The 14,618-nt window shown below is 37.0% G+C and overlaps 3 protein-coding genes across 3 annotated transcripts; all 3 read left to right on the top strand.

The window, feature by feature from the left end:
- The first annotated feature begins 4,847 nt into the window (after positions 1 to 4,847).
- On the top strand, positions 4,848 to 6,448 carry LOC140035882 (uncharacterized). Its single transcript, XM_072077259.1, has one exon. It carries the CDS (start codon positions 4,876 to 4,878, stop codon positions 6,097 to 6,099), a length of 1,224 nt encoding a protein of 407 aa, XP_071933360.1. The 5' UTR covers positions 4,848 to 4,875; the 3' UTR covers positions 6,100 to 6,448.
- A 1,979-nt stretch (positions 6,449 to 8,427) lies between these two features.
- On the top strand, positions 8,428 to 9,970 carry LOC140035263 (uncharacterized). Its single transcript, XM_072075511.1, has one exon. It carries the CDS (start codon positions 8,542 to 8,544, stop codon positions 9,712 to 9,714), a length of 1,173 nt encoding a protein of 390 aa, XP_071931612.1. The 5' UTR covers positions 8,428 to 8,541; the 3' UTR covers positions 9,715 to 9,970.
- Positions 9,971 to 13,165: 3,195 nt separating this feature from the next.
- Positions 13,166 to 14,401, top strand: LOC113732181 (uncharacterized). Its single transcript, XM_027257829.2, has one exon. The coding sequence runs from the start codon at positions 13,166 to 13,168 to the stop codon at positions 14,399 to 14,401; it is 1,236 nt and encodes a 411-aa protein (XP_027113630.1).
- Positions 14,402 to 14,618: the final 217 nt, after the last annotated feature.

Consider the following 14,618-nt stretch of genomic DNA (forward strand, 5'->3'; position numbering starts at 1 on the left):
ATCCTCAAATGTGAAAATCCTCAATAATCTGTGGTAGAATCTTGACCAAAAACGAACGCAAACAATCTAGTACTGCTACAGCCTTAGGAAATGTCCTCTGAAGTTCCTCTCCACTAGCTGAAGTGCTGGACAAAAGCAAAAGTCAAGCTAAAGTCTCTTCCTCTCACTTTCAAGATCAAGACAAAACGACTCATTAGTGGTATTTTAGCCCCACTTTAATGTTACTTTAATGTTGATTCATCCAGCACGAATTCTGTCTTCAAGAAATAGAAAAAAGGCGAAAATCATTTGCTTGATTGTGCAATTTACCCTGTATCGGTCATTAATTTTTTTTTATTTTATTTTGATGGAAGGAATTTTCTTGGAAAACAACCATCAATAATTGGTTTAACCCCTTTGCCTTCATGGTTGCTAATGCCTTGTTTCTTTGATCTCTACTTGATGCATTGCAAACAAACATGCAATTTGTGTATATAATGAAATTGTTTGACATGAAATGAAACTTAGTGTGTGTTCAACAATTTCTAAAGAACAGTTAGTATTTAATGATGTTTTACTGAAACCACGCTCATAGATTAGATTGCTAGATTACTTAATAATCAATATATTGATAACTTATTAGTATCTGGTATTACTACATGGGTATGACTTATTAGTACTTTATAAAGATTCATATATATTATCATCATAAATAATTCAGAAGTTCAATCAGTAATAGATAATTCGAGAATCTAATTTTAAAATCCATTCCCGAACTATTTTATCTATATTGAGATTGAATCTATTTTAACTTTACCAAATTCTAATTTATCAAAATCCAAATCCAAACTAAATTGATTCGACTGATTTTCGATTTTTTTTTTTCAAATTATGAACACCCTTAACCCCAAGTGACTTGTATAGCCTGCAATCCTACCTTAATCTCTACGAGTTAAAAGAGATATCTAGTGTTACCAAAAAAACCCAAAAAAAAAGTTACAACAAGAATATTAAGGCACCGTTTGAATTGAAAGAAAGGAAAGGATATCAATGGAAAAGAAAAGAAAGGAAAATATAGTGGTTTCTATCCATTTTGCTTGGATTAAATATGGAAGAAAAAAAAAAGGAAATACTGAATTTTATTTGGATTGAAGAAGAAAAAGAAAAGAAAGGAAAAGATCAAGTGTTGATTTAATGAAAAAGATAGATAAAAATGATCTTTAAAAAAATCAAATTATTTCAATTAATTTAGTTTCATTTCCCTTTATTTCCGCTCATTTTTGGACGGAAACTATAATTTGACAAAATAATTAGACTGTTCTTCGCCCTTCCCCCCCCCCCCCCCCCCCCCCCTATCCTTTTCTTTCACTCCTCAAAAGTTAATCCAAACAACAAAGATTAAATTCCTCCAATTCCTCTGCTTTCCTTTCCCTCCTATTCCCTCAATCCAAATGGTGCCTAAAGAAAAATGGATGTGTCTAACAAAGACCTAGCCGGCCAATTGGACATAGCGCTGTGCACTTGCCTAGCCGATGGAGCCATGACAAAATTGACACAGTACCCCTTAGACAACTCCATTGCACCATTAGTTTACTTCTACATCGTAAAATTCACCGACCTATTACTATTAGCCCTTCAGGTGCACTCTTCTTTTATCAAGATTTTCAAATTAAACATCAGAATTCTTCTCATAGACAAAAACCTGATCTGAATGGTGATGGGAAGGCCTGGTTCCCAACCTCAGTACTATCAGCCTTCAACTATTCCAGGAACTGATCAATCTTCTTCAACCTCAATCAACCATTTCAGTCATCCGCACCCTCTTCAACTCTCCCTTCAACCCCAAAGAGGCCTCAATTCTAATTCGTGCGCAGGCTGCAAAGACATGGCCCCAGGGCTGGTATACAGTTGCACCATTTGCAACTACTTCCTTCACCAGAAGTGTTCAGAAATGCCTCAGCAAATCACTCACCCTTTCGACAAAGACCATGTTTTCGATCTCCTCCCAAGACCCTGTTATGCTGAAGGCTTCTTTAACTGTGATGCGTGCGGGAAGCAAGGCCAAGGCTTCTGCTACCATTGCAAAATATGCTTTACAGATCTTCATATACTTTGCGCAGCACTGCCAATGAATATCAATCACCAATCCCATCATCACCAGCTCAAGCTCATTTTCTCTCCACACTATCCCGAGAAAATCTTTTCTTGCGATATATGCTACGATGCAGGGTCCTGCCATTGGCTTTATAATTGTGACATGTGTGAGTTCGATGCTCACTTGGACTGTGCAACAAATGTTACAGTAAAAATCCATCGAAATATGCACCCAAGACAGACAACATCCGATCTTGATCGGATGCAGAAGCTCTCTATTGGCTCAACATCTACTCCTCAGCAATTTCGACCAAATCTTCACTCAGGCTTCTCTTCTTATCGGTACATGCAAATGGTAGGTGCACCAGTTTGTGCACCATTTTGGCAAAGGCCGAATAACGATAATTTGATAGTTAAATTTTCCACTGAACATGGCCCTACTCAGCAAATTGTATCGGATATCACAAGTGGTGGAGGTGAAGCTATTAGCGCGGATGTTTTTGGAGGACTGCAGGACTTGTTTCAAGGATTATCAGTAAGTAATGGCGAACAGAATACTTCTCCGCCTTCTGCAGGCTGTGGGGACGGGAGCGGGCAACATAATTTGCAAAATTTAATGGGTGCATCTGGCACCGGCAATATCTACGGTCTTGATATTTTTGGAGGTTTGTCAATGCTTGATGGGGTAGATATGAGAGGATTACTAGGAGGGTTACTAGGTGTAATTGCCAGGAGGATTACTAGAAGAATTACTAGGAGGATCACCAGGAGGATTACTAGGAGAAGAACTAGAAGGGTTACTAGAAGGATTATTAGGAGGATTACTAGGGGGATTACCAGGAAGATCACTTCGATTATGTAGGCTGTGATGATTAGCAATTATGCTCAGTGAATTCATTCCAAAAAGAGAGCCTTAAAAAAGCCGCAGGAGGATCATTAATGGGACCTTTTTCCCCCCTCCTAAAATTTAGCATTTTTTTTATTTCTTTTCATGTCTAACAATTAAGCTTTAGTTTTTTTCTTTTCCCATTTAACAGTTTTATTGCAGGACCATATCATCTCTCCCCAGAATTGGTTTTTTATTAAGCGATCGACAATTTTTACCCGACTTGAGTGTAATATACAGCCCAATTGCATAGTGGAAATTGCCGGTTGACCAAAATGAGGAACCCAAATTGCAGAATTTCTTTCTGATTTGTACCATATTATATGGCTATGAAGTTATCAGCTGAATGCTACTATGGAGAGTACCTTAAATCTTGTAAATTGTAATCTACATCTCTATATGAATCAATGGTCTGCACAGATGATTTTTTATCACCAAATAAAATAAAGAGAAGAGTTGAGTATAAACTTTGATTTTATCACTTTCGGTAGACGTAGCAACTCAAAGCATTTTCCCCCTAAACATCTTCAAGGCCCTCCAGTTTCTCTCATCAGAAGTGATTGCAAAAATTGCGGCACGACAAAAGCAGCAATGGTTAATCAAACCTATACAACCTAAGTGTTTGGCTTACTCATCACAAAGATATGGACTTTATTAGGTTTTCCTCTTGACGCATCCTTCATTTTACAGCATTCGGAAACACTTGAAAAATGTGTGCCTTCCGTGTTCAAAAATAGCCCAATTTCACATTGGACAAAAAAGCTTGTGTGATGTATAGTATTTTGATATGCTGTAGAAAGATTTCTTTGGTTTAGAGAAAAATTTAAAAAAATCAGTAAGTGCCATCCAATTAGGTCAAGGGCATATTATTTTTTTTTTTTCAGAGACAACAACTATTGAATAACCTATCTATCCTATACTAGAAGGGAGAGAAAATCTAAAGAGACTTTTGTATTATGGGTTAGTAAGTACAAACCTTACTAGACCAAGGGAATGTTTTGATACAACTTTTAAATTTTTTTAATTGCAGGTGGAATTTAAACTCTCATCTACAGTCTAAACAGGGTCTTAAGACTCACCTTGGTGGTCGCTCAGTGGTTGGTCAAGGGCATATTCAGTTGTTTCCTTTTCCTTTAGTTGGTACCTACCAGCAGCAATACCTAATGCAAAGGTTCATCTGTGATCTACCAATCACTGTTTGTAAATTGTACACAAGTACGAAATTTTTATAGCACAAAGTACCATGTAGTGGACTAAAACTAATTAAAACATTATGCTTGTACTTGTAGTTACAATGGTTCTTGAACTACATACGGGTAAATGTATATAGAGTGAGACTCTCTACAAATTATAGGGCTAAATACAACATTTCTTAAACTTAATTCCTAAAAAGAACACTTTCATTTGGTAAACGGGGACCAAAATTAGAAATTAGTGAGCTAGATTAAACTTTTTTCTTAAAACAAAAAGAACGCATTCATGAAACTTTGAGCTATTAGCCTTCTAATTTATCATCAAATAAGAATCCAATCTTCGGCGTATCCCCTCTAAACCGCGTAATATTGACCTTGGCATCGTTTACTTCCCAAGTCATTCTTTAAACGCCAACGTCTAAAGCAAAATTTCCACGAGGCAGACTTGCAATAGGATCTAATATGTAATCGTCTTTTTTAATTGTTCAATTGTCTTGACAGAATGATGCACAACTGCAAAGTAGGCTTTAGCACATGAAGAAATAGAAAATGCCAAGACTAACAATCACCATCACGCCAATAGCTGACTTTTTGGGCTTGACAAAGTCTACAACCATAGGCTTCAGAGTTCTAAGCCACTTACCATAGTGGATATTTATATAGTCTCACCAAAATCAAGCCCCAAATTTAGACTGGAGAAAGATCAATAGGCAAAGAAGGATCATGAGCTCCCAAGCTGAATCCACCATCAACCATTTCAGCCATCCACACCCTTTGCAGCTTTCCAATCATCAAAACTCCCTGACCTCAGTTTCATGTTCAGGATGCAAGCTGAAAGCAACTGGATTGATTTACAGTTGCTCAACTTGCAACTACTACCTCCATGTCAAATGTTCAAAAATGCCTCAGCAAATAACTCACCCTTTTGATAAAAACCATGTTTTGTCTCTTCTCCCAAAGCCACTTTACCAGGAGGGCTTCTTCAACTGTGACGCATGTGGGAAGCGAGGCGATGGCTTCTGCTACCACTGCAAGATATGCAATATTGATCTTCATATCCTTTGCTCGGCAATGCCATTGAGCTTTACTCACCAGTCTCATAATCACCAGCTCAAGCTTATTTTCTCACCACCCCATCCTAGCAAAATCTTTAACTGTGATATATGCAACACTTTGGGGTCCAACCATTGGCTTTATAGGTGTGATTTTTGTGATTTTGATGTTCATTTGAACTGTACAAATAATGTTCCATCAGTTGCACCAGCAATGCAAACAAATTTTTTCAATCAAAGTCAGACAACATTCACGGCTGCGGCAAATCAAGCTCCCATCCCACAGGTTCATCATCATTTTCAACACCCTGGAACAGCTTCAAGATCTGCTCCTGAGGTTCCTCCTCAGGCTCCTCCAGGCTATCAAGCCTATAATCCACACTTTGTTGCGCCACCTGCAGCAGCAGGCATTCCTGTTCCGCACTTTAATCCTGCCATGACCCCTGGAAATCAGGGAATTCAGTCAGCGGGTATGCCTTCCGTGCACTGGCAGAATAATGAGCATTTGCAGGCGCTGCAAAGGCTTCAAGCTTTATTTGCTAATTTCTCTCAAAACAGCTTTAACCAGCACCACACTCAAGCCCTCATGGCAGGTGGAGGACTAGGTGGCGGAATTGGAGGCTTCGGCAGTGGAGCTGGAGGACTTGGAGGTGGAGCTGGACGAATTGGTGGAGGTGGAGGCTTTGGAGGAATGCAAAACTTGATTCAAGCATTATCAGGAGTTGGTAATGGAATTGGTAATGGTGCAGGAGGTAGTATCCCAGGCCTGGATCTCTTTGGGAATGGTGGAGGTGGAGGGCTGGATATTGTGCAAGGTTTATTGGGTGGTGATGGAGGAGGTTTATCAATGCTTAATGGTTTGGATTTGGGAGGATTACTAGGAGGATTTCTTTGAAACAAATTCATGGTTCTTGCAGTATGAATCTCTTTTTTTTTTTAATTTCAACAAACAAATTATGTGAATCCTTTGCTTAATTGTGTAACTAATCCTGGTTATACGATAACTGTTTTCCTCTGATTGAAGGAGCTTCCTTGGAAAACAACCATCAATCATCGGTTCAATTTCTTTGCCTTCATGATCGATAATCCGTTGTCCTTTGATGTTGTTTACCTCTTCCATTCCAAAGAAAAATTTGCAATTTGTATATTGAAATTGTTTCTGTCGTGAAATGAAATTTAGCACTGTATTGGTCGGATTAATAATCTAATGAATGAATGTCAATGTCATACAGCTTCTTCTTTGATTCTTTATCCTTTTGTGATCACTAAGCCTTATTTAGTGGCATTGGCATAAAACTCTTTTTTTTCTTTCTTTCTTTCTTGAGCAACATTGTCATAAAGAAAACTCATGTCAAGTGATAAAGGCAATGGTATGCGTCAATCATCCAAAGATTCATATCCTCAACTCGATTTTATTGCTCTCAATTAGTTCCTAAAAATATTTGGAATACATATTAATTGAGACCCAATGTATTTCTACCTAACTACTAAGGGAATAACAGAGAATACGCCAAAATCATGCTCTAAGGAACTATTCTTGGAACGACCATGAACTATAGTCGGTTGGTTGACTAGAGCAAATTTCATTATCAGCCAAATCTTTTGCGTTGGCATAAAATGTTTTCTATAATATCTCTTAATCCCTAATAAAGATTGCTCTTCCGTATTTATAGTCATCATTAATTTCCATTGTTGTCATGTTCACTAATGCAAAATTGATCATGACAGGAGAATTTTTTATACTAATTAGTACAAAGTGTTTTCTATTGTATCTCTTCCCTAATAAAGGTATAAGGATTTCTTCCGTACTTTTAGCCCTTCCTGTTTATAGTCATAGTAAATATTTATTGTTATCAATCGTCACTTGTGCAAAATTGATCGTGACATAGACTGTATAGTTTAAAAATCTTATTATCAGACAAAAATTAAAACAATGAAAAATACTTTCACCATTGAATACGTCATAAAACTAATAAATTGTATGCCATCTCTAACCTTGTTTTACACGCGATACTCATAAGAAGCTTGATTTAAAAGAGGGCAATCATCTTTGTTAAACAGCAATAGGCTTGACCTAACAAATGTTTGGATTGTAATTTTTCCTTTGTTACGTTTCTCGTGGACACATTTTTTTATTTCGCATATATCAAATCGTTATAGTAATTTTTTTATAGAAAATTCAAAAAAAATACGATTCAAAGAAAGCCTAACACGAAGAGAAAAAATTAAATATGCATTGACTTGTAAACTGTTCAAAGTTCAAATGCATTGCATTTGGCTGGTAGGTTCCATGATGATTCGTAAGAATGAACCATTGATTTCTCTCTTGATGATTACTCCGATTCTCTCATTGACTAAGTCAAGAAAAGCAAGGCCCAAATGAACCTCCATTCACATGTGTGTGTGTGCGTGTTTCTCCATCCACAGCTGAGAGTTGACTTGACTTAGGGGTGGCAGCAGTGACGCGGCAAACACAACCCGGACATGGTTTAACGAAGAATCAAAAATTTTGAGGTGTAGGTAGCGGAAGCAATTCTTCTTTCTTCTTCTTTTTAACAAAACAAAACTAACTAATGTGAATAAGCAATTACGCATGAATATTGAGAGTATTTAGAACACCCAAAAAAAAAAGAAAAAACAAAGATGAAATGTGTGACAAATATTAGTACTCAAAAATTTTTTTTTTACTATATTATTCTAAAGCAAATGAAAATTTGACTGGCTTATATAAGAAATTACACAAAAAGATCCACAACTGCATGAGGTGAATATTACATCTTGATCAGAGGAATTTTAAATCACTCCTAATCGTCAATCTTACCTTTACAAATTGAATTCATTCAGAAATACAGCAATGCCAACTCAAGTGACTTGTATTACCTTCATCGATCCTACGTCAATTTATATACACAAGCTACAAGGTACATTCAATAGAAAAATGATTAATTATACAACTGCTACTATGCCACTCGAGTATGGATAGATAATGGTCTCATTATCTCATGCCTAATTAGTTTGTAATTTTGACTTGTATTCTTTAGCATCAATCTATTGAATATTAAACCCCCCCCCCCCCCCCAACAACACTAAAAAAAAGCAACATGCCAAAGAGAGACAGCTAATCCGATCACCCGTTTTCGCTCACCCGAAATAAGTGTGACAAATTGCTACTATACCGATTTAGACAAATTGCACCATAAGTTGACTTTACTCGTGTATCATGAAATCAACGACCTGTTAGCCTTTTTAGATGCAGTCTTTGTTTATCAAAATTCTCAAATTGAAGCTCAGGAATTATCTCAAAGGGAGAAACTGAAACTGAGAGAGAGAGAGAGAGATGGGAAAGCCTGGTTCCCAACCTCAGTTTGATCAGTCTTCAACAACTCCAGGGACTGATCAATCTTCTTTAGCTTCAATCAACCATTTCAGTCATCCACATCCTCTACAACTCTCCAACTGTCAATCCCAACAAGGCTTCAGTGCCAATTTATGCTCAGGCTGCAAACTTGAGGCCTCAGGAATCGTATACAGTTGCACCATGTGCAACTACTTTCTGCATCAAAAATGTTCTCAAATGCCTCAGAAAATCACTCATCCCTTCGACCAAAACAACCATGTTCTTTCCCTCCTCCCAAAACCAGCCTACCCTGGAGGCATATTCAACTGTGATGCCTGTAGCCAACAAGGCAATGGCTTCTGTTATCACTGTCAAACCTGTGGAATAGATCTCCACATCCTTTGCGCATCCATGCCAATGGCATTCACTCATCAATCTCACCACCACCAACTTAACCTCACATTCTCACCACCTTATCCAAACAAAGCCTTCTCCTGTGACATCTGCAAGATGAATGGGCACAACCACTGGCTATACCACTGCAGCATCTGCCAATTCGACGTTCATTTGACCTGTGTAAATGCGTTACCAATAAATCGTACTTTCACTCAACCTCCATCAGTGCTGAATCAGATCCAGTCCATGATTACAAGAAGTGTTTCAATGCCTCCTGCACAGCCGACCATGCCTAACGATTTCGCGAACAACGTAAATCCTGTGGGCTTCAATTCGTTCAGGCCTACAGGAGGCATGGCGGCGCCAATCCATCTGCAGTCTCAGCCTCAATCTTTTGTTGCGACCCCTTATGCAGCTCCAACTCCTACGCAGCAAACCTTCATCCCACCAAACAATTATATGACCCATGGAGGTTATGGCCAACCTGTTATGCCCGCTGGATATGCCCAACAGCAGAATACCATGACTACTCAGATTGTTGGTGGGATAGCTAATGGGCTAGCCAGTGGTGCTTCTCAATCAGCGACACAGGCCCTGATTCAGGGAATATTTGGTGGTGGTGGTGGAGGAAATGGAGGAGGAGGTAATGACGTTACTGGCTTTAGTACTACAGGAGCTGATGTGATTCCAGCAGATCAAGGCACATATTTTGTATCAGATGGCAGCTTCAACCAGATTGATGGAGGATATGGAGGAGATGTTACCACCACTTATTGATGATATTATCCAAACTTCTCTTATATTTTTCTTCGTACATTTCTTGAATTTTCATAAATCCAGGTGATTCCTGAATAGAAGGGGGAAAAAAAGTTCTATCGAGGTTGATCAAGTTTATTACTAAATCTGGAAATTTGCATGATAGCTTTTTTGTTCTTGTTGTTAACCTTTTTTTTTTTTTTTTGTTGGCTTAGGAATGGTCATTGTGATTTAAATTTTATGATATATTATGTCATTAACATAATACATTTTGCAAGGCCCAGTTGTCTCTTTCTTTTCCAATTCTTGTTTTGTTGAAATTTTTTCCTTGCAATTCGTCCGTAATCAAAGAGATAAAGAGGCAACGAAAGTCAACTATTGGTGCCACAAACAATACACTTTATGAAACATTGGAATTTATGCTTAATTTCTTAAGGCCAAACTTGAAACGCGGTGAGGGTAAAAAAAAAGTGCCTTAGTTTTATTTTCAGATAAGATCTGCCTCTGATGAGAAATAAAGGTGCACTTATTGATATTGCAAGGATTATCTTTGTTTTTTTGATTATTTATTATGACATAAGGTATAAATTTGGTACAAAATATTAAACGCGTGAGAATTATTTATTTCTTATTTAATCATTTATTACGAAATACAAGAGATCCGAATTTCATAAAAAGAAAATTGAATTGAACTTGAAAAATATAGAACTTTCTCTGGAATATATTTTTAGCATCCTTTTCCTTCCATTTCCATCCAAAGGAGGTTCGCAAAACTTCATGAGATGGACTAAGGTTCTGTCAGTTGAGCCCCGGCGGCTGATAACACGATAACATAAACAGAAAGGCAAAAACTTAGGCATTGGGGGTGAGAGATCCAATTCCCCAAATCATGGGCCAAATTTACAAGGCACAGAGACAAAAAAAATATGATCAATGGAAATACAACATCAACAATGGCCTTCTCGCCTTCCTACAGATTACAAAACTATAAAAGAACAAACTAGTTTCCTTTTTGCATCAATGCTACTCATGTTTTTCAACCGGAAAGATTGAACACCCGGCAGGTCAGAATTACAAGAAATTTTGCCTAATGCAGATTGCATCAACTCAAAGGAGTGTAGCAGTCAAATAGAAGAATAAAATGGAAATAAATGGACTTTTTAAGTAGCATGTGATTATATCCCCTACAACAATGAAATTGCCAAATTAGTATAGAAGATTTCCACTCACTCCAATACGTGAATCGAGTGAGCATCCATTTAGTACTCACCCCAAAACAAACCATTCTAGTGTATACGTGATTTTTTTTTTGGGTAAGCGGGCAGTTTACGATCCCTTCTACTTTTCCATCCAAACCAACCCTTCGCCTTGGTGTATACATGAACATTTTTTTTTTGGGTGTATATGTGAACTTATGTACACTAAGTTCTATATTTTTGTATATTTGTTTCACCTAATTAATTACATAAATTTACCAAAAGATTTTCATGCACATGAAATAATTATAAACCCTTACAAAGTAAAAACAAAATCTTAATTAGACATATGTACTACTCTATTAGGAAAATTTGGACATAATTACATTGATTTAATGACGGTAAATCATTTTAAACGTTCTTTACATTTTGTCAAATAAAATTTTTTTGTCCTTCATTTTTGTTAACTTTATATTCTTTGCAAATTTAAGTTAATATAAAATGTGATCCTAACTTAAGTTTTTGACTAATTTTTAGTTTGAAATCACCACATAATTGGAGTGCAGCCATTTTTGATGTATAAAAAAGTCAAATCTCACTTTCTCAGTGACAAAAATGAATATGAATTGGGTTAAATTTTACTTTTTTAGGAAAAAATAAATATATTTCAGGTCAAATCTTACTTTTTTTTTTAGGGGTAAAAATGCATATAGATCAGCTTATTTGTTTATTTACAAATGATATGTAACCCTTTTCCCCTTAAAAATAGATTTTGTGTGAGTCACATGATGGGATCAAGATAAAAATAACTGAAAACTTAGGTTGGAATTGAATTCTAGCAATTTGATTTTATAAGGGACGTAAAGTTCCTATTTTAGACGTGAAAGATAAAAAAATTTATTTGACGAAAGGTGGAAAGGTGTTCTCAACAATTTTTCACTTTAATCATACTTACCAGACAATTCATCTCCAAGCCAAGAGCTCCATTTGTCCAAAAGTCTAGGGGTTTTCATATTTCCAAAAAAATTGAAAAATCGGCTGATCCAATCTAGATTAGATTCAGATTTCAATAAAATGGACTTCGGAAAAATCAAAAATATAATGTTCAGTAAAATGGTTAGGGAATGAATATTAAAACTACATTACCGAATTACCAATTATCGACCAAATTATCAAAATTTTTATAATAAAATATTTTATAATATGTATAAAAGAGTAAATATTAATCCTATTATTAAATACTAATTAGCCAACTTTACTATAACTATACTTGGAAGTCAAAGTTTGATGAAAGTTGACGTGTTGGAGTTTGGCTTAGCAATTAAATTTGGAGTTTTTATTTATTTTAATGTTGTTTAAGAATTGAGATTATGAGTTAGGATTTATGATTATGGACCTTTTTCTTTTTCTTTTTTTTTTTTTTTGCATATCATGTTTGTTTGAGTTAAGTTGATTGAATTTTATTAAAAAAAATATATGAAATATTATTTTGTTACAACAATTTTTTTAGAGAAAATTAAAATATTTAAACTCACCATTAACATATCAAAATCTTTTGAATATTACCGAATTACTAATTCGCCAATCCAATTTATGAAACTAAAAGTTTGGATGGTAATCAAATATTGATTTCAAACAACCGATTCCCGAATTGCTGAAATGTCTTTCTATCGAATTCCCGATAGCCGGTCAATCAACGCCCCAACAAAATTCCATCGAAAACGACACAGTTTGGGCTTGGACCCTCCTACTGTGTATCCCTCTTGCGGCTTTAACTAACAGATCCACTGATTCAGAAAAGCGCCAGCTCCCAAGTCCCTTGTCCCATTTAAAATCCCCACATCACTTGGATCTTTCAAGAAAATGGTGGAGGAGCAATGGAGAAATTTTAGCTTCATCGGATAAAAAGGGGAAAAAAAGGGAACGATTTTTCCACTTTGCATCATTTCTTGCTTGCAGGTTCTGCGTTGTTTCCCTTGAATCTTTATATTCTCTCTTGGTTTTGATTAATTGGTATGGCATATCTATATGATTGTGATTGATTCTTGAAAATATCCTGTTGTGTTAGTGAATTTTTATGTATAGAATTTCAATTTCTGCTCCAGTTGATGGTCTCTAAAACCCCATTTGTTTCTTGATTCAAGACTCAATTTTTGCTTCATGGTTTGACTAGAAGAGGATTAGTCTGACAAATTTCGGTGTTATATCGAAAATAGTCGTTTAAATTTTAAGCAGAACTTTGTGGTAAAATTTGATTGTTATTCGATATTGGTTTAATGGATGGTTCGGATAGTGATATTAACTTGAACCAAGAACCTGTGTACCAGCCTGTTGGTTCATCAGCATCAGGTTTTCCGTCTTTATGGAATGAATTTCATGCACTAGGACCTGCTAATGATAGTATACAAGAGAGGTTTAGACAGCTCAAGGCTGCAACTCTTAGAGCAGGGCTGAGCCGTAGGTGGCAACGGATTTGCAATTTGAACGAAAACGGTGGTTCATCTATGGATCCTATAGTTGATGTGAATGGTGGTAGAGGAATGCATGGTGGGGAAGAGAGTGGAGGTGTTATTGATAGCAATGTTGATAAGGGGAAAGGTTGCAAAAGGGAAAGTGGTCTTTTGGTTGCCATGGCACTGGAGATGGACACCGAAGTTAAGAAGGTTCCTGAGGATGTGGGGAGTTTCTATGATTGTAACGTTTGTCTGCATTTGGCGAGGGATCCTATCTTGACTTGCTGTGGTCACATGTTTTGTTGGGCTTGCTTTTATAAGTTGCCATATGTTGATTCAACTGCAAAAGAATGTCCTGTGTGCGAGGGAGAAGTGACGGATTCCAATGTCATCCCAATTTATGGCAATGGCGATAGTACTAGGGAGTCAAAATTGGAGTCTGGAATGACTATACCTCCAAGGCCAAAGGCACAGCGAGTGGAGGGTGCAAGGCAGCAGCGTGTGGCTAGGGGTGCGTATGATATTCCAGTTGGAGAAGCATTAAGGCGAATTAGGACTAGTATAAGTGCAATTGGGGACAACCCTCAGCAAGAAGACTCCAACAGAGATACTACAACTTTCGTTGCAAATTTTTCAATGAGGGAAGAGACTCGACTTCGACGGCTGCGCTCCCTACAGATGTCTAGAAGATTACCAGAGAGAGCTGCTTCTCTTTCTTCTGCTTCATCTGCTCTTAATGTTGCAGAAACGGTAGTTGAAAGTCTTGGGACATTCCTTAATAACCGTCGTTTCCAAAGAAGTGATGCACCGGTTTTGTCTGTTGATAATGGGGATACCCTTACTAGGAATGCTGCAGTTTCACAATCAGAGCATCAGATATCAAGTGAAGAGATTAGTTCTGCAGTAGCTGGTCCCTCATCCTCCGGAACAAGCGACAATTTCATCGCCATCGAGCAAACAGAGAACATGACAAATGGTACTGCTGGTGAACTGAATCTGCCCCCTCGTTTTTATTCACCATCGAGGAGAAGAAACAGTTCGTCAAGGGGTGCAGGTTAGAGAATCAATTTTTTCATCACGGTTTTAGGAGATTTGAGTTGATGTAAGTAAGTAGCAAATCTTACGTCCTCCAGTCCCTTTGCCAACAGCGTAGCTTAGTAAGTACCAGGGTTGCTGGCATGTGTAACTGTTTGCAGCTACCAACTTTAGTAACTGCTTTGCTTTATAAAGCATTCATATGCCAACTTGGACCAACTTTGGTCTTGAAAGTATTATA

This window comes from Coffea arabica, chromosome 2c (genome assembly GCF_036785885.1).
Source record: "Coffea arabica cultivar ET-39 chromosome 2c, Coffea Arabica ET-39 HiFi, whole genome shotgun sequence".
Lineage (NCBI taxonomy): Eukaryota > Viridiplantae > Streptophyta > Magnoliopsida > Gentianales > Rubiaceae > Coffea > Coffea arabica.

What these genes read in the sequence shown, in the direction of transcription:
- LOC140035882 (XM_072077259.1), top strand. Translation starts at nt 4,876, where the DNA reads ATGAGCTCCCAAGCTGAATCCACCATCAACCATTTCAGCCATCCACAC.
- LOC140035263 (XM_072075511.1), top strand. Translation starts at nt 8,542, where the DNA reads ATGGGAAAGCCTGGTTCCCAACCTCAGTTTGATCAGTCTTCAACAACT.
- LOC113732181 (XM_027257829.2), top strand. Translation starts at nt 13,166, where the DNA reads ATGGATGGTTCGGATAGTGATATTAACTTGAACCAAGAACCTGTGTAC.